We start from the raw sequence: 26,495 nt of genomic DNA, 5'->3' as shown, positions 1-26,495 counted from the left end.
AGCTCCTCCCGAGCATTTTTCATCCTGATTTTATAAGGGCCAGGCCTGCCCGAAAACAGAAAAATATGACCATTCACAAAAGCCATGGAATTCTAGCTTTAAGAACAAGTTCCCCCTCCCTGACTAAATGCCAAACAGGGAGCCCAAGTACTCAGTTCAGCTAGATGGGCAGCATGGGTACCCCACCACCACATCTGGTCCTGGAAACAGCCTCAGACTCACGCACACTTCCTGCCCTTGTCAAGCATGGTCTTGCTGGCCAAATGATGACAAGGATTGGATGACACCACTCAATGGAAAACCCTGCAACGTCCCTGACCACCTCCTCAGCAGCTGAGATGACAGCGGAGAAGCAGAGTGCTTCGGGGGAGAGAGATGGCCTCTCAGCTCCTCCACCTCAGCAGAGAGGTTGCCTGTATTGTGGCCAAAAGCAGGGAGGCTCTTCCTCACAGAGCAGTAACATGCCTACCCCCCACAGGTCTAGGATATAGTCTGTGAAAAGTGAAGAAGCCCAAGTGCTTGCACTCACTTAGGCCTATACAAAGTAAGGAAGTGGAAAAGCCGACTCAGTTATGATGGAGTTTTCATGAAGAATTTTCACACTTCCTTCATCACCCCAAGAATAAAGAGACACAGACACACATTTTTCAAGGTATTTCTTTTGTAAAGGAGCCAGATTTGGCAACTAGACTGAAAATCTTCCAAAATTCTGTACAAATGTGTAATATACAAATATACACAAGGCTTTTGCCGAGAAAAGACAGCACAACAAATGACAGAGGCAGCTTTGGTGTTACATACCACCCTAGGGCATCTCAACACCCCCTAGGAATGCAAGGGGCTGATGGACCACAACATAGGCTACACATGTAAAACACACTACAATTACACTATGTACACTGAAGTATAAAAGACCCACTGTCCCCTTGGCCAGCTCACAAGCCCTCTGGCAGGAAGGCAGGCCATTCACCAGATAACTCATACTAGGGGAACTCCTTTAAGTGGGAGAACCTTGCAGAATGAAGTGGTTTGCCCTAAAAACTATTAACAGCACAAGGCATGCCCTTAAAGAGAAAGGTGGTCAGAGTGAATTCAAGAGATGGAGCACTCCTTGTCATCTCTCTCTCTCTCTCTCTCTCTCATCCTCTCTCTGAGTCTCACTCCATCTCAGTGAACCGGGCAAACATGGCCTTCCGGACAGCATCTTTGTAGGAATCTGCACCAGACAGTCCGTATGCGCTGCCTTTGGCTCCTAGGCCAGCTCCTTTTAGCCGGACTTGAGCCTGGTGGGGATAAAACTGCTGTCAGCAGCTGGCAGGTAGGGTGTGGACTGCTCCCTCTCCCCCTCATCTAACCCACTCCCTACTGAGCTGGACCACCCTCTGGAAGACAGGAGAGGAAGTTTTAAATGAAGACATGGATTTCTATATTGGAGACCTGGAGTAGGTTTAAGGACTGAAGGGATCAAATAGGTAAGGGAGACAGGCAGATAGAACCACACCCTCCCCTACTCCTATGCCTGTTCAGCAAGCATTGTAAGGGCCCCAAAGCACAAAGCATTGCACTGAAGCCCAGGGAAGGTCTGGTAATTTTGGGCACAGATCACAGCAGGACAGCCTGAAGTCAGCAGAACTCGCTTGCACAAATCAACAGTAAGAGTCTGACCTAAGCTATGTTGCCGGGTCAGAGAGGGAGCAATCATTGGCGGTGCTTTTGTCTAGAAGGCCAGTGGTTGAGGGCCTCTGCTCCTGAGCTCTGAGTAAAGGATATCTTATCATGGATGGAAATCCTACTAAATTATAATTTGTTTTATACATAAGCAAAATCACTTAGAAATTAAAGCACAGTACCTTTCTAAAAATCCAATCTAAGCTACACGGGTCTGAATTGGTGTTAAGTTAGGGTTTGTTTATAACAAAGGACATAGACACAGCCCTTAGGAGAAGGTAGGTTTTACCCAAAGATACCAAAAGACCAGAAAAATCAAGTAGGGTGCCACACCCATTCCTTCCAACTGACATCTTCAAAGGAGCGTGAAATATGGGAGGGCTGCAGAGACGACAACTCCCACTGGGTCCTAGGCCCTCTGGGTGCTTCAACCTCATCTCATCTCTGGGATAAGCCTGCAAGCCACTGCTTACCTCAATGGGGGCTGTGATGCCTTGACACTTTCTTCCCAAACCTGAGCCTTCCCGCCAACCCATGGCCTGCAGCATCTTGTTGCCAATGTTACTGTGGTCAATGCCATCTTTGGTGGGCTGCTCGTAATTCCTGCCAGTGGCAAACACACAGTTACTTAAAAAGCCAGAGCCGCGGCTCACAAAGTGGAAAATGTGCACAACACATACACAGTGCCAGCATCAAACTGCTTCTTGCGCTTAGGTTCTGGAGGTTCTGGAATGCCGTACTTCTCCCGTCTTTCTGCAGCTCGATCCCGGTATTTCATCTACGTGGGAGAACAAACATGGTTAGAGATATTCAGACTTCAATCTGTAGCAGTCTCATGCACCCACACTTCAAGATTATCACCTCAAGTGCTTTCTTCATCTGGAGCTTGGCCTTTTAGAGTGCTCTCAAATACCACATGCCCTGTCTCCCTCGCTGCACTCAGTCATATCCAAAACGGCAGGTTTGTAGAGATGAACTGTGTGTGGAACCTGGGGTAGAACTATGTTTCCAACAACCAGTTTTATTTAACGAGTCACCTCTTGTCAAGCTCTTCAACCAGCCGGCTGGGCGTGGGCACAGCTTGCCAAGGTCCTCGAGGGAGAGGAGGGCAGAGCTGCTGTCCCCCCTCAGCATTTGGACAGGCCCACCTCCAGGGAGACAGAGCCAAGGAGACTTCCAGAGACCTGTTCTACAGTCCCTGGGGAGACGGCACCATAAACAGTGGAAAAAAACAGGAAAGCAAAAGCCCTAACTACAGATACTATCTTGGGGTGAGAAATTTCAAGTAACTTGCTCACTGGTTCATCTCTAACTCATAGGCCTCTATTTGTATTTAAAACCCTGCCCAGCTGGCTCTCAACCTGCCTCATCAACTACCAAACGACTGCCCATTAGTGGCCCCACAAGCTTCTCCTGCCCACTGCTTCCTTCCACATCACCTGCAATCATCTTGTGTCCTGCTGTTCCCTGGGCCTCATTTGAAGCTCCTCTCATTGTTCACAAAGGCTTCCCTGGCCAGGCCAAATGAGCTCACTCTCTCCTTGCTAAAATCCAGCATACTTCACCAGCAAGTATTTGGCACTCGGGACTTGTAAGCAGCCTTGAGCACCCTCATTAAGGGTCGGTGCAGGGCTCACAAAGTGCACAGAGTTGGGTCCAGTCTACATGAGCCACAGTGGCCTAGTGACAGGTATGTGGCAAATCCTACCCTGCCCCTGGGACCTGAAACAAGTGCTACAAATAAAAGCCAAAGGCAGTTACCCCAAGACACTCTAGCGGCACATTGACCCCCATTCACCTCTCTCTCCCTCAGCTCCAAGGCTTCCAGCTCCTGCTCGCTCAGCCTGGATCGTCGGTAGATGTCCATGTTTTGCTATACGAGAGATTTTACAGACAGTAAGAATTCATACCTACCTAATTGGAGATATCACAACATTATCGGTACCTATTATATTCTAAGAGTCAAAGCCCAGTTCACTACACTACAGCATGAAAGCCAGAGCCCGCTGCATACGGAGCTGCCATGGTCCTTTCCACTCTATTATCTAGAACATACTATAATCAGGAGCAGCCTTCTAAAAGGCAATCGTTTAATACAGGTATTTACTGAACCTTCACTACTGTCAGGGCACTCACAGCATCTTGCTGCCTCCCCTCCCTGCCTCAGATCAGCTCAGAGAAGCATGGCCACCTTGTGTAGGTCTGAGAGCTGCTGGTGCCTGACCAGGGCGTCTCTGTTTGGGAACTGGCGCCGGCAGAGCAGGCAGGCCATCTTCTTCCAGTCGGCCAGCTTTTCTTCTTCATTCTCAAGTCTCTCCACCAGCTCCTCTTCATTGTCACTGTCACCACTGTAAGCAGCAACCAGACCCCTCTAGGGACAAAAGGAGGGTGGGTCATTGGAAATGTACAACAGGAAGATAGCAATGGCTAAAAGTAACGCCTAACCCAAGCTGTGAGAGTACGCCCATTACCCGTACTGAGTGGAGCAGCCAGGTCCTCCAGGGCTGGGCTCGAGAGCCTCCTGGCACCAACCCTCTTGGGGCCCCAAGAAGAGTTCCTGGATGGCTGTTCTCAAACTACTGACCATGTTTGAAAACCCCAAATACAACAGATCAGAGTAATGGCCCACCCACATTAGTATCTATCAATAAAATAATTTTTTCTTGTCTTAATTTTCTCTTTCCAGTCTGTTAAAACTCTCTATTTACAAATGCAATAAAACTCAATTAACTGAGCTCAGGAATTTGGGCTTCATTCCCTGCTCCATCTCTCCGGCTCTCACACAGGGAAAGCAAAGCCCTGAACATGGATTCTATGTGCAGAAGCTGCTCCAAATACCCACTGACAGGGACCAATTAAGTAGAAATCACATTAGCCAAGATGCAGCTGAGTTTCAAAGTGAGGCACAAAGCACAGATATGGTCTTTAAACACTGGTGGTACTTCCTTACTTTGAGGGGATTCTCCTCGTCTCCATTTCGTACCAATTCGGGGATGAGCTGCTGCCTTTCTGCTAAGGCTCCCTGGGAAACAGAGAACAAGTCATAAGCCTCAAATTTTACCTAAGTTCCCCTCATGAAGTAAGGCCATTCCTGCTACTGTTACCTTCTTCTCAAAGAGAGCAAAGCCAGCATCTGCTGCAGCAGATTCTCTCCTTTCTTCTTCCCTCAAAGAATTTACAGGTTGAAAGCTGTTTTTAAAATTTTCTTTCTGCTTGTTTAAACTCTTAGCCCAGCGTTCCATGTCTTTGGCAATCTAAAGTCAAACAACAATCACAAAAAATACACTTAGGTAGAGGAACTTAGAAAACAGTCTCCTATGCCATGAAAACAAGCCATTATTGTAACAAACTGTAACAAAACCCCTTTTGCCCTTACCTTTATGAGATACTGCATATAACCAAAGTCATTAAAGGTCTCAAAAGTCAATGTATTTTAAATCCCATAAATAGTTTTTATGGATGGCCTCTACCATTGAAGGTAACTGTATAAACGACTTTTTCTCCCTGGACTGAAGCTGGGACTCATGCAGGCTCCTGCACTATGCAGGCTGATTAATGACTCTTTTCTTCTTGCTGCTCCATCAGAGGGAACTCTTCAGTGAATTCTTCTAACCGCCGAAAGGCACAGGAAACCCCATACAGCCTTATACGACCTAAATCTCAGGGACTTCCCTGGTGGTCCAGTGGCTAAGACTCTGTGCTCCCAATGCAGGGGGCTCGGGTTCTATCCCTGGTCAGGGAACTAGATCCCTCATTCCACAACTAAAGACCGTGCACGCAGCAATGAAGATCCCGCGTACCGCAACTATGACACGACGCAGCCAAATAAATAAATATTAAAAAAAAAAAAAGTCTTTGAGTCTTTCAGGATTTTTTTCCCCTAAGTACATAGGCAACTGACAGACAACATATAGTAACACTAAAAAATTGCAAAATGCTCTACAAACTTGATATAAATAAGATGTGTGGCCCCATTTTAAAGAATCCAAATAAAGCAGATATAAATGCCTCGCCCCCGTGCCCCACCTGAAAAAAACATAAAAATTAAGCCCAATATCCCAGAGAGAAAGATGGGTCTGCTGGCTGGGTCATGATCTTACCTGCTGTGCTGTTTTGCTCTTGGGTTTCTCCTTCTTTTCCTTCCCCTCTTTTGCAGGAGGTAGGCCCGTCTGCTGGTGGGAGTTAGACTCTGCAGCCAGCATGTAAGTCTCCTTCTCTCCATCCCAGTACAGGTACTGCTGGGTTAAGGAATTGTAGTAGTACTGGGGAAAAAAATACCATTAATGCAGATTTCTGCTGTGTTGAACCATTATCTTAAAGGAGTATTTTGTCAAAAACCCACATCAAAGTTGTTTTGTCAAAAAAACTAAACATAGGGCTTCCCTGGTGGTGCAGTGGTTAAGAATCTGTCTGCCAATGCAGGGGACACAGGTTCGAACCCTGGTCTGGGAAGATCCCACATGCTGCAGAGCAACTAAGCCTGTGTGCCACAACTACTGAACCTGTGCTCTAGGGCCCGTGTGCCACAACTACTGAGCCCATGTGCCACAGCTACTGAAGCCCGTGTGCCTAGAGCCCGTGCTCCGCAACAAGAGAAGCCACCACAATGAGAAGCCCGTGCACAGCAGAGTATCTCCCGCTGGCCACAACTAGAGAAAGCCTGCATGCAGCAATGAAGACCCAATGCAGCCAAAATAAATAAAATAAATTAAAAAAAAAAACAAAAAAAAACTAAACATAAAAACAAAGCATGTTGCAGACCAGTAATATTTTCTGCATAGAGAAGAGGTGCTGTACACCTTGGTGTAGGTGAGGATGATGAACCAGCCAAGAGGTGTGAAACCTCTTGGGCGAAAGTAGAGTGTGGTTTCTTTTCAAGAGTCTAGTTCCCATTAATTTAATCCCTGGGCCTGGAGGGTACCCAAAGAGAAACACGTCTGACCCCTTTCCATAGACAGACCATTTACACAAACCAAGTGGTCAGAACAGGTGGTTCAGGAGGAGCTTTTTCTCATACGTCCTCCATGACAACCAGTTAACGTCTCATTGTTGGGTTCAACCATACAGAACCCTGCCTGTGGACACCCAGGCAACCAAACAGGTTTGTAAAAGGCTGGCTCGGGAGCCTGGAAGGAGGTGACATGTGAAGGAACTTGATCTGAAATTTGTGGGGAGAACCACAACAGAGAATAGGTAGCAATTATCTCTCCTCTTCTCTATTCTTCAATCACTCACTCTACCTGCTCAACAGGGACCCAGGAGAGACTGCCTGTTCTATCTCTTCCAGGGAAGGTGGTGCGGGTCAGACACAGGAGCCACAACTTCTATGGCCGCCAAGAAGAATGGCCTGGGAAAGGTCAGACTCCACAAGCAAGAGCAGTGGAAGAACCATGCACAGGCTCAGCCTGCTTGGCAGGTCCCACACAGCTTCACACCTGACTCTCAGAAACCACAAGCTCTCAATGCCAAGTTCCTGTTAAAAGCACTTATTTTTACTGCTCTATATATACATACAGCTCCTGGTCATAAATAGCTGTTTATTTATGGAGTGTTAATGTTGCTTTTCCTCTTTAAAAGTTATATACACCACCAAAAATAAAATATCACTCCACACATCTGCTAATTTCTACTCTCAAAAATACAAAAGGTTGCTAAGTAAAAGAAGCTAGACACAAAAGGTTACATATCTGATTCCATTTACACAAAATGTCTAGAATAGGCAAATCCACAGAGACAGAAAGCAGACAGCAGTTGCTGGGGTGGGACGGGATTAGGAAGTGACTGCTTAGTATATAGGGCATAGGGTTTCTTTTCAGGTTGATGAAAAGGTTCTATAATTAGATAGTGATGATGGCTGCACAACACTGTGAACATACCACTGAACTGAACACTCTAAATGGTTAAAATGGTGAATTTTATGTTATGTGAATTTTATCTCAATTAAAAAAAAGAATATATAGTAAGAAAAAAAATCACAATTAAAATTTCTATCTAGGTCTTTACATGAAGGTTAACAGTCACCTATAAATATTAACTTGACAAAATAATCCATGGTTTAGGAGTAAGAATAGTGGCTACGGGTAGGGTTACTGACCGAACAGCAACAGGCACCAGAGAAATGTCCAGCGTGCTAGGAATATTCTCGTTCTTATCTCAGTGCTGGTATATGTATGAACGCATATACATGTAAACATTCAAAGAACTGCAAGAACTGCACGTCAGTTTCATGCATTTTTCCGTATGTACATTATACCTCAAAACATGTATTTTAACCTTTAAATTACCTGCGAGTTGGGGTCATAGTACAGCCCTGTTGTCGGATCATAGTAATACCCTGAAGATTCATCATACTGGTAAGTGGACGTGTCAGGCACTGCTGCAAAAAACAAAATCCAGCATACAGTCATTCCAGGTAAGAAACTGGCTTTACTTCAAATTCTAAGCCACTGAGATGCAGTAGGCCTTAATGGTCTTCTCTCACATCCCCAAGTGTCCCTCTGACACCCACAAAGGGAGAGGAACTCTTATTAAACAAAGACAACAACTAGGACCTTCCAACTGTCAACAGCCCCATGAGGTTTGGCTTACCATATTTGGTACCAGGAACTACACCAGTGGGGGAAGCGGCTGGGGCCTGTGTACTTGTGCTAGTGCTAGGCTGTGCTTCCTCAGTCTGGAAAGAACAGCAGCTTCAATATAATTTCAACTGTAAAGTCTCTCAAGAGAACTAAATCACTGCAATCATCCAGCAGGAAGGGACCCCTGACAGACCCACTGTAGCAACAATCTAAGGCAATCCTTGAGCAAAACACATGTTGACAACTTTCTTCCTAAAGGTCAAGTTGAAGCATGCATAGTATAAATACACCCTGTTTGGAATCTTGCATTTAAAATACACACACAAAATTATTTTATTATCTAATAATATTTGACAGAGAAGTGAGACTGGAATGTGTGTGTATTATTCAATCCTAGCTCATACAGCAGGAAAAGATAATACTAGTATGGCAACACAAAGATCCCCAACAGTCACCAGTTCTGTATCTAAGATGATAGGATTACCGGAGAGCCGGGTGGATTGGACGTCTGATTATATAGCTGGGGACTCTGAGATACTACAGCTGCTGAGGTGGTGGTCACTGCTGTGCCTGATAATAAACACAGGAGTTAGAAGAGCCAACGCACTGAACTCTAAGCCAAACATCCTTATCTGTAATGCCCAATCTAGCGTCTTTGTATATGTCAGTTCTTAACAACCTAATTCCTAATAAGTACTCTTGAACCTACGATATTTTCATTTTTATAATCCTACTAGAATGTGACACACAAAGTCAAACATTCTGTATGATGGCTAAGAAGGAGGAAGAGAAGGAAGTCTCCGTATCTGCTTTGGGGTTGAGAATAGATTTAACTGCCACACCTTTATAATTCTAGAACAAAAACTGAAGCATAAGCTTTCAGAGTGACCATTCTGATTAATGTCTGGACACCAGACTGTAGGGCCACACCGTCTCTGCTTACCTGAACCTACATGGTCACCCATGATTCCTAACAACACAGACAGGGAAAATATTGAATTCCAAGAGTGAACATTCATCACATGGTCTCTAAGAGCTTCTTATCAGCTCCTGATGTACACGAGCAATCCCAATATTCCCCTAGGACCTTAGGCACATGGTGACAACCCTGAATGTGTCCTACCCCCAAGTTTTGCAGGGAAATGGCCCTCATAGATTTATTTGGGTCTAGTGAGAACATCTAGTTCTACTTCCTCAATTGTATTTGCTTAAACAAAAATAAAGGGAATATGAAGTTTATTACCTGATGCAGATGATGCATCAGATTCCAATCCTCCAGCCTGTTGCTGATAAAACTGTTGGTAATCCTGTGAGTACTATAGAAGAGTCCACCATTAAAGCTGCTATTCTCAGACACACTCTGGAGACCAGAAGTTGGATGCTGGTCAAATCTACCTACCTGAGCATACTGGGCGTAGCCATCTTGGCCTGGCTGCAGGTAACTGTAGTCAACATTGCCTCCTTCACCACTCTGAGACTACAAAATATCAAAAGAAGAGGAAACACAGACATCAAGTTTTTAAAATGTCCTTGGAGAGCTTCTAAGGCAAGCACCGCTGGAGAGGTTACTTCTGTGAATCCGGGCAAAGCCACCACACTACTTTGAGCAAAAAGATCCTCCATCTTACCTGGGTGGAAGACCACTGAGCGGCAGCAATGGCTGTACTAGCCACGGAGAAAGCACTGACCCGGTTACCATCTGGGAGGACCAAGTCTCTGAAACCACAATGATCCAATCATGTGATTCTATCTCAGTATGCTTCCAATCACTAACCCCACACTACCCAGAAAACAGCAATTCACTCCAGCCTTTGTTGGAAGGTCTCTAATGCCAGCAAGGCCACATTTCAGATGAGGAAGGGTTTCCATGGGCAAAGCCCTAAGTGGGCAAGTGTCCCTGTAGTATTTCTATTCTCCTTTGTACCCTTCCATCTAATAAGGTGTCTGCTGGATGAGCAATGATACCAGAGAGGGGAAATTTATGTCACTAGAATGAAGCTCTATATACATGAAGCTGCATGTTGTTCTGGAAGTAAAGAATTATATCCAGATGGGTTTGCACCATGCTGAAGCAGTTTGCATAGCACTTATTCTCAACCCATCTGCCATGTCTCTCTTTGTCCTGCTCTGAAGTTTTCTGGCAACTGGTTATTGAGACAGGAGGGAATAAGCTCTAAGAAGACAACTGTATCCTTCCCAGCCAACCAGGAAGGATAGTGTCTCAATGTAGAGAACATGGGCTTTGAGTGCAGTTAGCAAAGCATCCCTGGACAAGCACGCAGATGCAGCGGTTTGAAGTAAGGACAATGAAGCCACTCACTTTCTGGCACTTTTTGCAAAATCAACCCCAATAGTTTTGCCATCAATTTTCAAAGGAGGATGGAGACTCTGTAGTATCTGAAGCAGCTGAGAAGCATCCTGAAGGAGAATGTGAAGAAAAACAATTTTGTCACGTAATTGAAAATCTCTCTCTACTACCTAAGCCCAGTCAAAGAAATATTAAAAAAAGAATAGCAGTTCATTCTTATTTGTGGATATGAAATCATGAGAAAAAAATTAGCCCTCTTTCCTCCAGGACATGAAGGTATCCAGTATTATTAAAAGAGTAAATGCTATAACAGTCTAAAACAAAGCATGATGAAAGGACTAAACTATGGCTCAACCTTCAGTTCGGCCAGTTATCTACAGGTATATATGGTATTTTTACCACTTACTGAAGTCAACAGCCTGTAATTTAGCACTGTAATAACTGTCATTTCTTAAGTCTTGAACTTTGGGCTCCAGGAGCCTTACACACAGTATCACAATTGGATGAACCACATTTGCCTCTTAAATCTCAGTTTCTTTTAAAAGGAAAGATTCAGTGAACATCTCACCATTGCAGAAGACAGCTGCACAAACGCGAAGCCTCTGTTCTGCTGGGTCTGTTTGTCTTTTATGAGGCGAATGTTATTGACAGCTAAGGACGCGTAGGGAGACAGCGCTGTCATGATGGAATCCACCACGGTATGTGGAGCTATGTTTCGAAGTATGATTGCTGCAGGTGAATGAGACAAATGACAGATACATGCATTCCCACCACCAATGCTTTTCAAGGCAGGTTCAAGTACAAACAAACAAGTCCATTTTGGGAGGTTTCTAGCATATCTGACCCTTGAATGCAGGGGGATTAGCGGTGCTGACCCCACCCCCATCCCAGCCACGCAGTCAAAAATCTGTACATAACTTTATAGTCAGTGCTCTATACTGGTAGTTCCACATCCCCAGATTCAACCAGAGGATAATGTACTACTATAGCATTCATTGAAAAAACCCACGTTGTGCAAACCCATGTTGTTCAAGGGTCAACTGCATATCTTTCACACTTTGACATGGAGAAGATTCTAAAAACCAATCTTTTATGAGGTAACCTGAAGCTACTGCTCCTCATTAAAAAACGGCAGGATGGGACTTCCCTGGTGGCGCAGTGGTTAAGAATCCTCCTGCCAATGCAGGGGAACACGGATCTGAGCCCTGGTCCGGAAAGATCCCGCGCGCTGCGAAGCAACTAAGCCCATGCACCACAACTACTGAGCCTCTGCTCTAGAGCCCGCGAGCCACAACTGCTGAGCCTACGTGCCAAAACTACTGAAGACTGCATGCCTAGAGCCCGTGTTCTGCAGCAGGAGAGGCCACCGCAATGAGAAGCCTGCTCACCGCAACTAGAGAAAACCCGTGCGCAGCAACGAAGACCCAGCGCAAGCCAAAAATAAATAAAATAAATGCTAAATAAATAAATAAATAAAATAAAATAAAAAAGGGTAGGAGAACGAAAACATCAAATGGAGGTCAATTTCCAACATAAAGGCCAAAAGATTACATTTGAACTTACTATCACAGTAGTAATCCACAGACTGAACTGATTCTGTGGTTCCAGGGGGCACTTCCTGTTCAGAGTCTACAAGAAAGGAAAGAAAGAGGAAGAATCAGTAACTGAAGACAAACAAACAACAAACCAATATAAAAAATACATTGAAATACCAAAGTTTTAATTTTAAGTAAATGTAGCAGTTATTTTTTCTTTTTTAACCATTTGTGGTTACAGTAAAACCTCATTAATTTTGACATGAATTTTAAAGGTGGAATGCAAAAATTGGGCCAGTGGAGGACTGACATTACCTCTATACTAAAGAAAAGCAGATGCAGAATGTAAACAAGGCGAGCAGACTTAATTTTGGAACATAAAAGAACTATTTGTACTCTCACAATCATCAGCAGGATCTACCTAACCCAAGGTAAGAAGGTTTAAGGAAAATATACAGGTTACTTGTTTAAATGCCCTACAACCTGTACTTTTCCTTAGGTTCACAGACAATCCAATTAGTCAGGGTTTAATACATATTCCCAAACAGCTGAATCTGGGCTTACCAAACTTGTCTGCTCCACATCGGAAGCATTTTAGTCTTTTCCTGAAATTGTTAAGGCAGCACTGGAAAAAAAAAGTTTTATCTTGGTTATTTCTCACAGTAGGCCGGGCTTACTATTAACAATGTGGGTTAGAGCAAGAGGGCCATGGGCAAGTCCCAGTGAGGAACAACAACAAAAAAAAGCAGAAAGTGATACCATGTATCCAAGATAAAGGGATATTAACCTAAAAATTTAGAATGCTTTTACTATGTGAATTCTCCCAAGAAAAACAAATTTTGATGTATTCTGAAGTAGAATTCCATTTTTATCAAGCTGGGGAAAAGTTTTAGTTCACCCCAAAATCCTACAGCAAGCCACTGGTAAAGTTCTCCCTTATATCAGAAGAGCACCATACGGACTTCCCTGGTGGCGCAATGGTTAAGAATCCGCCTGCCAATGCAGGGGACATGGGTTTGAGCCCTGGTCTGGGAAGATCCCACATGCCGCGGAGCAACTAAGCCCGTGCGCCACAACTACTGAGCTTGCGCTGTAGAGCCCACGAGCCACAACTACTGAAGCCCATGCGTCTAGAGCCCGTGCTCTGCAACAAGAGAAGGCACCACGATGAGAAGCCCGCGCACCACAATGAAGAGCAGCCCCCGCTCACCGCAACTAGAGAAAGCCCACGCACAGCAACAAAGACCCAATGCAGCCAAATAATAAATAAATAGAAAGAAAAAAAAAAAAAAGAGAGAAATTGCCAAAAGTTGAGAGCTCTAGAATTCAAGAAACCATAAAGTGAAATAAACTTAAAATCTTAATTGAAACACTGGGCTTAGAACCAGGATCTTAAACAAAATCTCTCATGTTTGAGGGATTCTGTCCTCTAATACCTACTCAGGAGGACCCAAGAAAGTCAGAAAGTACAAAAATCACCTTATGATAAAAGCTGGTGATTGTGTACTTATTCGTTTCCTTGTTTGGACAGTCAAACAAACAAATAGAAAACAACAAAACCCCAAAAGAGTTTTGTCTACTTGGGAAAAACCCATGCTTACCTTGTTACAAAGCCAATCTTCAAACTTAGGTCTGGGATTGCTATAATGCATTGCAATATGCTTTCCTTGAATCACCAGCTTTTTCTGTAAAAAAAGAAGTAATTAGTTATTCCCATTGTGAGGAACATGTGTCCATTTTCCCAGGGCAGAGCACACTTCGGAAAAATCAGTGCTCTGGAATTAAATGGACAACATACGGGGAGGACCAACCACCGCCACCTATACTCTGCCCATCCAATCCTTCAGATAGGCAGTAAGAGAATGGGATGCGGAGTAAAGGTAAACGGAGTCAGGGAGTGCTGAAAAAGCTGCCACACACTAAACGCTGACATGCACCAGGCCGTGTCTCCAGCAGAGACAGAAGTCCTAACATTCATCATTGACAGGCTGCCTGAGAGTGACAGTCTATTTCAAAAAGCAGAAGACACAACTCTCCCAGTTCTGAGGTTGTCTCCTACTTTAGCCCTTAGCATGGTGTCCTTGGGCTTCGCTTCACTTTTGCCCCAGTCCCCCATCCTTACGCAAAGTGAAAGCCTTTACATTTCCCCTTCCCCCAAATTCCTGCTTCAGGATGTGTCCTTTGGGGGACAATGGGAGGGGAACTCATTTTTAAAGGGAATCTGGTTACAATTTTCTCAGGAGGAACTAGTCTGAATGCCATCAACTCTAAAACAGCTAAATGAGATTTCTTCCTGCCAAGTGCAACCACGTGATGTCCTGAGTGACAGATGTGTTTTTCACTGAAATAGATGGTACTCTCCTTCAAGATGAGTAACCAGGAGGCCAATGAAGTTTCTTCAGGGGGTTAGGAAAAGTTTGTAAATGTTCATATACCACCTCATCCTTCAAGTCAACCATGTGACTAAAAGGGACTTAATTTTCAAGGTCAAAACTCCGAGTTGAATCAGTCTACCAAGAGTATACCCAGCACCTGCCCCCAGAGAGCCTTCATTTAACAGGCACATCTTTTCTTTTTATTTTTTTGGGGGGGAGGGGAAGGGAGCAGGATGTTCTGACACTGTCAGAACAGATTTAAGTAGGAGGTTAGATATCCAAATTTTTTTAAAGGAGTCTAACCCCTCTAAACATACATACTGTTGAGTAATTTGGTTCTTGCAAATCCTGGAAGAGTTAAGACATGCTGTGAATGTTGTCTCTGCAATATCTAAAGACAAGACTGCATGTCTGGCCAAGAGGGAAAGAGCTGAAGGCCATCCACTCACTGTGTTGTAAAGAAGCAAAAATAAAGAAGCTGGGAGATATGTCAACAGATCATCCCACTAGGAGGGATGTGTGCTGGGGGAGACTCCAAACTATCACTGAGTCCCTAATCCTACTGGCCTTTTATTTCTGGAGTGAATTTGAACTGTAATGAAATATTACACATTAACATAGCTTTGTATACATTAAAATTGTGGAGATTTTTAAGTGTCTTACAGGTTTTAATTTCCTAGGAGTTTTAAACTCCCAAGCAAGTCATTCTGATACATCCACCATATTAAAAGATGCTGTCATGTAAAGAAAGCAGATTCACATGAAGCTTGTGTATGTTCTGAATTTTATTAGGATGGTGTCCATGGTATGAAATGAATGAAGATCTACCATTATAAGATCAGGCTGTCACCTCTGGGTTAAGGAAATGAGAGGCTTAAAAATCTAACAAGTCAATCAAAATGATACCCTCATTAGTGAGTCTTGTTATAAATGATAATAAATCACCAAAGAATATAACTCTTATTTATGAGTGACAAATCATAAAATGCTGCAGAGAAGCAACGTAGTGAGTTAAGCAGACTTCCCAGAATGCACTTGGTTAAGGCATTCAATACTGTGCTTCGGAATTCTGGCAAAAAACGTTATTTAAGTGCCAAGCACTGAACATTATCTTGACAAACCGTAGAACACTTCAGTTAATGCTTCTTAAAGAATCATCAATGATCTGCTTTGAACAGACTATAAAAGGCATTCTCAGGGAGATTAGAATGTTAATGCCACTCTAACTAGATCAGACAGCAGCAAGACACCAGCTCCCAGGCTAATCTCATCAGATTTATTGTTCAGAAATTCCACTAGGTCCTTATATAGTCCTTGAAGACCCATGTGAGCAGTTACGCCTCCAGAAGGCTTGCAGTCTCCAAGCGAAATAAAAAATTACTTACAAAATGCCTGTAGCAGACTTCAATTATATTCTCTTCACTGTCAAATCGAGAGTTGGATAATCTAAGATTACTCTCAATGGACATAATAGGAATATAATCAGGTAAGGAAAAGGGGAATATTAAAGGTGTCTTGATAACTACCAGACAAATACTCAGTGGTTAACAAGGCCCTGCCAGGTAGCCATGTTTAAAGGCAGAGCAAATTCTGCAGTGTAGTGCTTGGTACTGTATTTATTCTAGTAACAGCAATTTTAATATATACAAAGCTTTTCTTTTTATAAAGTCACTCCTTTGGAACAAACCACTCCTTCAACCTTTTTTTTTTAAATTGTACAGACTTGTTCCATTTTCATGAATATCTAGACTTGGTGAGTGAAGCAACCTGATTGGCTTCCATCCAGCTGGTAGCATCTTGCAAGTGATAAAACTCCACGAAGGCGAAACCACGGCTTACACCTAGAGACAGCATTCAGATATAGACGGGATACTCGTGTTAGTCAGTTCCTTTATAACAGGTGAATCTCTCTCCCACTGCTTCAACACTGCGTGACAAAGCCAATTGGGAAGCAGCTTTACAAATGTGACTTGACTTGGGGATCTTCTTGATACTTTGCCATGGCAAGGAACCAAGCCGCCTGAACTAAATGCCACTCGATTTGATTCCACGCTTAAAAAGTAACCATGCAACCGACTACAAACAGTCAAACAAGGAGTTTATAAATCACTACTTACCGAAGGGAAAAAAAAGCCCCTAAAAACAAAGTTTTTTAAAAGGTCCTCAGATGCTTTCTAACATCGTTTTCAAACAGTCACATTCCTTAGCCATGGCAAACCTTTCATTCTGAATTCATGTGCTTGAAGACTGGGGATATCAGGATGTTCTTTAGGGACTGAGGTGGGAATGGGGAAGAGAACCAGAACAGCAGGAACTAAGCAAGCTCTCACCTGTTTTCCTCTTCATTAGCCTCACGTCCGCAGGCTGAGGGCCTTCAAAGGATTCCATCATTTCTCGAATCTGCACAGACAGGGTTTTACACATTTATAGTTAAAGCTTTAGCCACAAACTATTCCACACTAAAGAGAGGTCAAAGACTAGGGATTACATTAACTGCTTAATTAGGCAAGCTTTTAACTTCTATCATCAAAATGTAATTATTCTAAAAATAGAATAAAAGAAGGAACACTTCTCATAGAAACTGATGTACTGTAACAGCTTTGAAGGCATTCTTTATATGCTGCCTGGGAATTTCCTCAGGCACAATTATTTATGTTGTGATACACAGTCCTGCTCACAGTATGCTGTCCCTCAAGCCTCCCTCCTTTAGTCTAATCTTGTTGTTCTTTGTACTAAAGGACCAGAGAGAAAGATGAGATTTAAAAAATGCAGAAGATATGTCACTGTCTTCTGAAGTATGCAACCAAGTATCAATGCCAAAAAATGAGGAACTCCCTTAAGATAAATATTTTTTGCACAATATCTTAAAGAAATAGCTTCCTTACATTTACATTAATGGTGAAAATTAACAAAGCTCATAACGTTCTTCGGCTCCTAGTAAATCAAAATAAACATTAATTGGGCCTGAAGAAAGACTTCTGGCTGGTAGGTTTGTTATTGATGTCAGATCAAACCCTTACTGCAAAAGGCAAAATACATTAATAAATACATTAGTCTCTTTATCAATCATACCAGGCAGCCATACTCCCAGGGAGAAAACCAGGGCCAAATTTGTGAAACAGAGGTTCTTAGTGGCCTCCACTTTCCATAATTATGTGTAAAGGCTGCAGGATTATATACAGTCAATCCTCATTATTTGGGGATTCTGCACTTGTGGATTTGCCTACGCATTAAAATTCGTTAACTCCAAATCAATACTTGTAGTGCTTTCATGGCCATTTGCAGACACATGCAGAGTAGTAAAAAATTTGAGTCACCTGATGTATGTGTTCCCGGCAGAGGTGATGCTCTGCCTTGTTTCAGCTTTCATACTGTAAACAAGTGTCCTACTCATAGTCTGTTTAGTGCCAAGTTTTTCACATTTTTGTACTTTTTGTTGGTGATTTCACTGTTTAAAATGGCTCTCCAAGTGCAGTGCTGAAGTGCTGTCTAGTGTTCCTAATGCAAGAAGGAAGGCTGTGATGTCCCTTACAGGGAAAATATATTAGAAAATCTTCATTCAGACATAAGTTACAGTGCTATTGGCTGTGAGTTCAATGCTAATGAACCAACAGTATATATTAAATAAGGCACCTATAAACAGAAATACACACGAAACAAGGTCATATATTGATCTGTTAATGAAAATGTTGTGACCAGAGGCTCACAGGAACCTAACTTTGTATTTCCCCTAAGAGCATGGTTCCGTACCCCCAGTGCCTTTATAGACTGTAACTACTACAAATATAAGGAAAATCGACTATTTTTTCACAAAGAGTATGTATGAGAAGCGCTACACTGAGCGGGAGCCAACCACCTGACTCAAGCTCCTGCCTGGTAACACAGTAAACGAAAAATCAGTCACGAGAGTAACTAAAAACAGTTTCTATAAAAGTAGCGATACAGTAACATACATAGTAACATAATTAACTAAAGACAGTTACTCTAAGAGTTCACATGTCAGTGGGGGGACTAAAATAAAATGACAATACTGAAAGTGATAAACTGAAATTCAGGAGAAGATTAAATACTATAATTTTTAAATGTTTTAAAGATCCCAATAAGCAAATTTTCTACAAATATTGCACAAAATTTGGCAACCTCAGAAAGTCTACTTTGAAAACCTGCCTTCTTAAGGTAAGCACTTCTAATTCTCTGAGAAGCCTGAAATAAATAAGCATTTCAATCTTGTTTCATTACCAGAAGGGAGTGCCCCCAGAGTCAGCTAAGGCATTGCTCTCCCCATGCCACCCACTTCTTCTGCACGCTCCCAGGGCCACAGGCCTAAAAGACTCAAGGGGACAGTATGATCAACAAGTAAACTTTCCTCAACTGACTCCTGCAAGATTTCTTGTATCCCCTCCTCCCCTACTCCACATGCCCATGGCTGCTGCTACCTGAGCTCAGCTCTGCCTTCTTTCTAGCCCCTACCATTCTCTCCCTCTACCATTCTAACCTACATAGCTTTTGTTACCAGGTAAAAACCTCAGTAGCTTTCTTTTATACTTAGCTGGGCTTTCAAAGACTCCAGCACTGACCCCCAAAGCACCTTCCCATCCACCTCTCTCCTGCCAAAAGCCTTTGATTTCAGTCAAATCAAGTTGATTTGGGCCAGTCCACATCTTATCCTCAGTTCTCCACCAGACCAAAACATTTCTATCCCCCAAGAATCAGCTCAACTAAAATCTCCCTGGAGCTCTTCCTTGCCCTCGACCAGTTAACTCAGCTCCCTTAAAGAATCCTCCAGAGTTACTCCACAGAAGCACTTTCAACAGGACCTCTTCCAACACCTATCCCTTTCTACTCTGCATTGTCTTCATTATCTGCTGACCTTAGCTATTCATCCTTAAGCTTTTATGAGGTAGGATCCATGGTTCTGCATCACTATAGCACAGCAGTACACAGTGTAGCAAGTGTGCTGTGGATCACAAATACCCACTATTAACTCTAACATCCCATCTCACATTTGTCACTTCCAGTGTTTAGAAGACCAAGGCTGTGTGAACTCAGTAGTTATCTTTAGCTCTAAAATTCACTAAACATTAGTCAGAATATTACTCTGAATACTCCAAGAAAATAGATACCGGCACAATGCATGTTTTATAAATGTATTTCAAAACATCACATTCATTTCACAAACAACATTGGCTGAGCAGCCTCCTGCATTCAAGGGTTGGGGATACACTTAAGAAATTCCGCCTGGTAGGTCAAGAAAGGCTTCAGGGACTTCCCTGGCGGTTCAGGGGCTAAGACTCCGTGCTTCCACTGCAGGGAGCACGCGTTCGATCCCTGTTCGATCCCTGGTCGGGGAACTAAGGTCCTGCATGCCGCAGAGAGCTGCCCTCCCAAATAAAAGACAGGAAGGAAGGAAGGGAGGAAGGGAGGGGGGGGGGAGAGAGAAAGAGGAAGGAAGGAAGGGAGGGAGGAAGAAAAGGAAGAAAAGGAAGAGAAGGAAGGAAGGGAGGAAGGAAGAAAAGAAAGAAAGAAAAAGGAAGGAAGGAAGGAAGGAAGGGAGAGAGAAAGGAAAGAAAGAGAAGGAAAGAAAGAAAGAAAGGAAAGGAAGGAAGGAAGAAAGGAAGAAAGAGAAAAAAAGAAAGAAAAGAAAGAAAGAAAGAAAAGAGAGAAAGAGAGAAAGAGAGAGAGAGAGAGGGAGAGAGGGAGAGAGGGAGAGAGGGAGGGAGGGAGAGAGGGAGAGAGAAAGAGAGAAAGAAAGAAAGAGGGCTTCAAGGAGAAAAAAAGGGCACACTGGTAGAATGATGGACATGTCCAAAGTGGCCTGCAGCAGAAGCAAGTGGTGGATGTGGCTGGAAGGAATGGGTGAGGGTCAGAGATACCACTGGAAATCAGGCAGTGCCCAGTACACCAAGGCCGTAGTTGACCAGTCTGAGAAGTGGGGAGCCAGGCTTTTCCACAGGCTTTTCAGAAGTTTCAAATGGATAATATAATTTCCATTAAATCAAAGGATGGCCAAATCATAAAATGTTCTTACAGATACATCCTCACTGAGTAAGTAACCAATTCAATAAAAATGTACTGGCTACCTTCTAATAGCTATTATTGAAGGAATAAGAACTGCTCCCTGTAGTTCTTCTGAAAACTCTACATTGAGCTTCAAAGCCTAAATACAAATGATAATCTATCTGTGAACCAAGCTGAGAGAACTCCACCCTAATTATAGAAATGTATTTCACTAGATATTAGCTTGAGATATAGTAACACAAGAAAGTAATGGTAGAAGCTCAAAGTTCATCGTGCCTATTGGATTGCTCATTAGAACTGTTGGTTTCCCTTACATCGCTCTCCGTGATGGTGATGGGAAGGCCGCGAAGCATGATGGTCTTGCTCTCCCTCTCATCACTGATGTCATGCCTATAGTCATGCTCGCCATAGTCACCATCTGAATGGTAGCCATCTTCGGATCGGTCACTGTTCCTTCTTTCACGTTCTCTCTGATTTACAATAAAGAAAATTGTAATTCAAATCACACTGGGCTTATTTATACCCTCTGATCCAGTCTCTCTGCTTTTAGTAATTTATCTTTAGGCATAGAGATAATACAAGAACTCCATAATGATGTTCACTGCAGTGTCTTCTAAAACAGCATAAAACAAAAACAAAAACAAGGACAGAAACCCCCAAAACTGGCAACAATCATTTAGTTCAGGAAGAATGGTTTAACAACTCACCAAACAGTATAACAACCCACAATGAAACACTATTACCTGTTAAAATAAGATGATTATATGCATAAGAAAAAAAAAAAACAGTGCAAAATTATGTGGGCAGCACAATTACTGCTAAACAAAGCTAATGCATATTGAAAGAAATGTGAAAAAAGCTATGCTACAATGTTTAACTACAACTTTTAGAAACACCATCTGAGGCAAAGGGATGGTATATAATTATGCCCCAATTGTCTCATCTTTAAAATGAGAATAACACCTACCTTATAAGGTTGTAGTGAGACCTGAATGAGTTCATGTAAGTCAAGTGCTCAAAAGAGTGCCTGGTGCATAGTGAGCCCTAAGTAAACCCTGCCCAGTATTTCTATGACTACAGGGCTCAGTCTGTCTTTGAGGGTTATAGTGGACTCAAACAGATTTCAGAATAATAAAGAGTTTGAATATAATACTCCTCTTGAGAGATTTCCACACTTGGTATACTTATTTCAAGAATCTTGGAGGTTCTGTGCATATAATTCATAATTCTAACAACTCTATAAACAGTTGTTGGTCACTCACCTCTGGACTGTCATAGTCTCGGTAGTCATCATATCTATCACCCCTCCGATCATCACTAGATCTTTTGTAATCTGAGTCCCTCCTCCTGCTTCTGGATTCACGCTCATCACGATCATCCCTGTCTATGATGGACCCGTATCTTCCACTGCGTTCTGTTCTACTCACTCTGCCAGGGAAAATAATTTTCATTTACTCTTAAGTAAATCACATTTTGTCCCTTTAGAAAACATGGTTGAAAAAACACACAACCCACATCTCAGTTTATAAGATATCCAACTGGTTCAGTGTATCCCTTAAAATTTATCACCAAATTCCAATTTACAAAGACAATGACTGGGAAAACAGCTATATCCCTAAGTACAAAGGTAGTTTTCAGGAATTCATAATAAATGTAAAAATATAGCTATCAAATGTATGGGTTTAATATTTTTGAGAGAGTCAGGATGCCCAAGTTCCTCCTGCATTTTCCCAAGCCTGTGGCCTACACATCACTCCTTTCATCCCTGATTTCAGATCTTAGTGATCAATCTAGACTGGAAGAATGTAATTATAGTTGTTCCCGCCAGGGACTGGTTCCAGGACCTGCTGCAGATACCAAAACCCATGGATGCTCAAGTCCCACAGTTAGCCCTCTGGTATACGCAGTTCTGCATCTGCAGATTCAACCAACCACGGATCATGTAGTACTGTATTTATTGAAGAAAATCTGCCTATAAGTGGACCTGCAAAATTCAAATCCATGTTGTTCAGGGGTCAACTGTATTAGCATTTCACTCAATTACAAAGGAGGACATGTCCTGAACTCATCCACTCTGAAGGGTATCTCACTACTGAGAAATGGACCAACAAACTGGATAACCTGTCTTTTTTCTCCTATAGGCAGTTAACCAAGTTCATTTGTTAGATATAACTAGTACCATCAGAGAACACTATTTCCTATAATATCTGATTGATTGATTGATTGATTGGCTGCGTTGGGTCTTCATTGCTGTGCGCAGGCTTTCTCTAGTTGCGGTGAGCGGGGGCCACTTCTTGCTGCGGTGCGAGGGCCTTTCACTGCAGTGGCTTCTCTTGTTGCAGAGCACGGGCTCCAGGTGCATGGGCTTCAGTAGTTGTGGCTCACGGGCTCTAAAGCACAGGCTCAGCAGCTGTACACGGGCCTAGTTGCTCCGCGGCATGTGGGATCTTCCCGGACCAGGGCTCGAACCCGTGTCCCCTGCATTGGCAGGCAGACTCCTAACCACTGCGCCACCAGGGAAGCCCCTGATTTATTTTTGATTACTGAGCAGCACTGGGCTTCACAGGAAAACCTAATAGCAAAAGGCTTAAACCCATTTGACCACAGATATAAATAGTTCTTTCATAAATTGTTTACCAGGTTCATAAAACTACTATGTAAGGACAAGACAAAGAGAAGGCTTATAAGGGCCTCATTTAGAGTATACAAATTTCATAAAAAGAAACAAATGAAACAAGTAGTCTAGGACTATTTCGCAATGTTAAGTATGTAGATGAGAGACCCTAAAATGTTAATTTATTTGGAACCAGACTATTGACAAAGCATTAAAACAATGATATCATGTGACATGAACACTTCACGAGTCCCAGTGGGCCATCAATTTGATCTATCACTGGGACTGGACTCAATATTAAGGAGGCAGCTGGATGAATAAATAAAGGTTGTGTGTTTAAATCAAATGGTTTGAGTCGGAGAATCCACAGATGACACAGGAGTCAAATGCTCTCATCTTAATTCTTTACTAATTCTTTAGCAGTTTTTCTTTCTTCTTCTTATTTTTAAAAAATGTAACCCATGGTCCAAAGCTTCTCAGCTCTATAAATCTGGATCATCTTGTCATGCAGGGGACAATAACGAGAACTGGCATTCACTGATTGCTTTCTACAGCCCAGGTACTGTGCAAAGTGACAGACAGTATGATCTCCTAGCTTCTTCCAGAGGCTGTTTGTTATCCACACCAGGAACCCTCATGACTTACTACTCCACCCAGCCCTCCTTTGCCTAATTCTTTCTTACCCTTCAGGCTTCACCTTAGAGAATACTTTCTCCAGGAAGCTTTCCTGGCCGTTTCCAAGAAAACATACGTTCCTAAGTGTTCTAACAGCACCCTCAACTTCTTTTACCATAGCACAGTTCACACAGTATTTTAATTATCTCATTAAACTGTGTGCTTGTGAGAGCAAGTATCATGAAAGTGCTCACAGCAATGCCGGATACAAAACAGACACTCAAATATTTGTTTGATAAATAATTTTTAGGGCTTCCCTGGTGGCGCAGTGGTTGAGAATCTGCCTGCTAATGTAAGGGACACGGGTTCGAGCCATGGTCTGGGAAGATCTCACATGCCGCGGAGCAACTAGGCCCGTGAGCCACAACTACTGAGCCTGCGCGTCTGGAGCCTGTGCTCCGCAACAGGAGAGGCCGCGACAGTGAGAGGCCCACGCACTGCGATGAAGAGTGGCCCCCACTTGCCGCCAACTAGAGAAAGCCCTCGCACGGAAACGAAGACCCAACACAGCCAAAAATAAATTAATTAATTAAAAAAACAAAAGAACAAAAAAACAATTTTTAGGGCTTCCCTGGTGGCGCAGTGGTTGAGAGTCTGCCTGCCAATGCAGGGGACACAGGTTCGAGCCCTGGTCTGGGAGGATCCCGTGTGCTGCGGAGCAGCTGGGTCCGTGAGCCACAGTTGCTGAGCCTGCGCGTCTGGAGCCTGTGCTCCGCAACAAGAGAGGCCGCGATAGTGAGAGGTTCGCGCACCGCGATGAAGAGTGGCCCCCGCTTGCCGCAACTAGAGAGAGCCCTTGCACAGAAACAAAGACCCAACACAGCCATAAATAAATAAATAAATACTAAAAAAAAAAAAAAAAAAAATTCTGATTTAAAAAATGTAATGCTTGTAAGACTAGTCCATTTAAAAAAAAAAAACAATTTTTAACAAATATCTCAGTCCCCATTGAAATGCTGAGATCAAAGGCATGTAACAGTTAATAACTTACCGTTTGTCTGAACCCATTGTCCTGCTGAAGATCTAGCACACTGCTCCAAAAGGTTCAAATTTTGTTTTTCCTAGGAGACAAAAGAGATAGGTTGCTGCAAATCTGAGAGATCACGAAAGTCAACTGTTCCATAGCTGGAACACTACTGAGATTGGAATTTCATTAAACCATTAACAGTGATTATCTAAGGTTTGGGGGGGTGCGGAGGGAAGTGGGGACCAACTGTCAACATTAAAATCAAGCTAACGTTTTGTTAACAGTGAGCATAGCAGGAAGGCGAAGCATAGTGAAAAATATTAGATTCCACATTCAATAACAAACCCATAAAAGGATACGAGCAGAAGGTTCCTTCCCTGCTCCTGCTGTAGGATTACAAAGCAAAAAGGGCACAGCTGCAATCAGCTCCCTGTGTTCTGAATCAAAGCAACTCCATTGGGATAGTTGACCGTTAAAACATTAATCAAAGTGTCTGTATTAATACAAGGAGCGAAACGAAATTCAAAAATTACTTATGAAAAACTTAAAACCTTTCAGAAGCCCGATGCTGAGTTGATTGAAAATCTACTCCATTTAAAACGCAACGGCTGATCCAAAGCTATCACAAACAAGGGTAAACCTCCACACGACTTAATTCCTAGGTAACAATAATCACCACAGGTTCCTGAGGTGGCCAGCCTGGCTCAGCTGCGCACCGGCGGTGATAAAACATCACAGAGCTAGACTGCGTTCGATGCGTGCGCGGTCCGAGAAACTACTTACAGCCGTCCCTGGCGCCTGTTCTAGGCAGGCGCTCAACGAACACTTGCTGAATTAATAAATGGAAGGGAAGCATCCGGGAGAAACCAGGCCCTAGGCAGAACCTCTGATGCCTCCCCTCATCGCCTGGGCAGTGCCCGGACCCACCTCCGCGGGGTGCCCCGGCCGAGATGGCGGCGCCACGGCCTGCGCGACCAACTCAGGCGTCCGGCTTTCTCTTCCTGCCTGCACACCCGCCTCCCGACACCCAAGAGGTTCCCAGCCCGCAGATCAGCCTTCACCGAACAGCTTTCCGGAGAGGGCTGATTCAGGTGAAGCTGCGGGGCGATGGCGGCTAGAGACTGTCAGGGCGCCCCTGAGAAGTACCCGAGGGACAAACGACGGCTTCATGCTCAGCTGGGGTGGGTAGTCGAAAACACGTCCCGACAGGGGCACACTCAAGAGCCCGAAAGAAGCGGGCCTCGGGCTGGGCGGGAGAACGCTCTCTGAAAGCTGACAGCGCTAGCGGCGAGGAGGGGCGCGGCCCTCCAATGCCTCCGGTAGCCCTTCGAGAGATCTGGCTGGAGCTGATCGACCGCCGCCCGCGGCTGACAGGGAGGCTCTACAGGGCGTGCTCCAACAGAAAGAACCGCCGGTCATTACGGGCGGCCGCCGCACTTACCCCCAGGAAGGACGGAAGTAGCAGCAGTAGCGGTTTTGTGCCAAGGGATTCCAACAGGGTACGGCCGCCGCACAAAATGGCGCCTCCGTCGACGGCCGTCTCCTACCCACACTACCTCGCGCCTATCCCCTCCCCCCGCCACACTCTTCCTATGGAGGTGTCCAATCCGCGAAGGCGTCTGGCTGCGCGAGGGCTGCTGGGAAGAGTGGTCGCTAGGGCAACCTGTCACTTAACTACGCCCTGTGTCAATTTCCTGCGTATTTCCCTTTCTTCAAAACCCAGGCCTAATCGCCAGTCTGCTTTTTGCAGATACGGA

The 26,495-nt window shown here is 43.7% G+C and overlaps 1 protein-coding gene across 1 annotated transcript; it reads right to left on the bottom strand.

The window, feature by feature from the left end:
* Nucleotides 1-643: 643 nt before the first annotated feature.
* Nucleotides 644-26,282, bottom strand: RBM5 (RNA binding motif protein 5). The gene is made up of 25 exons (XM_059939689.1): nucleotides 26,180-26,282; nucleotides 24,763-24,832; nucleotides 21,745-21,910; nucleotides 20,797-20,952; nucleotides 16,795-16,864; nucleotides 16,232-16,305; nucleotides 13,691-13,774; nucleotides 12,654-12,714; nucleotides 12,118-12,183; nucleotides 11,123-11,283; nucleotides 10,567-10,664; nucleotides 9,875-9,962; nucleotides 9,646-9,723; nucleotides 9,490-9,562; nucleotides 8,731-8,816; nucleotides 8,257-8,341; nucleotides 7,953-8,044; nucleotides 5,769-5,930; nucleotides 4,773-4,922; nucleotides 4,619-4,690; nucleotides 3,860-4,039; nucleotides 3,467-3,541; nucleotides 2,349-2,446; nucleotides 2,142-2,271; nucleotides 644-1,283 (listed from the first exon to the last, which is right to left on the bottom strand). Exons 2-25 carry the CDS (start codon nucleotides 24,777-24,779, stop codon nucleotides 1,158-1,160), a joined length of 2,448 nt encoding a protein of 815 aa, XP_059795672.1. The 5' UTR covers nucleotides 24,780-24,832; nucleotides 26,180-26,282; the 3' UTR covers nucleotides 644-1,157.
* Between the last annotated feature and the right edge of the window lie 213 nt (nucleotides 26,283-26,495).

Source organism: Balaenoptera ricei, chromosome 11 (assembly GCF_028023285.1).
Source record: "Balaenoptera ricei isolate mBalRic1 chromosome 11, mBalRic1.hap2, whole genome shotgun sequence".
Lineage (NCBI taxonomy): Eukaryota > Metazoa > Chordata > Mammalia > Artiodactyla > Balaenopteridae > Balaenoptera > Balaenoptera ricei.
This window is presented reverse-complemented; position numbering and strand designations above follow the sequence as displayed.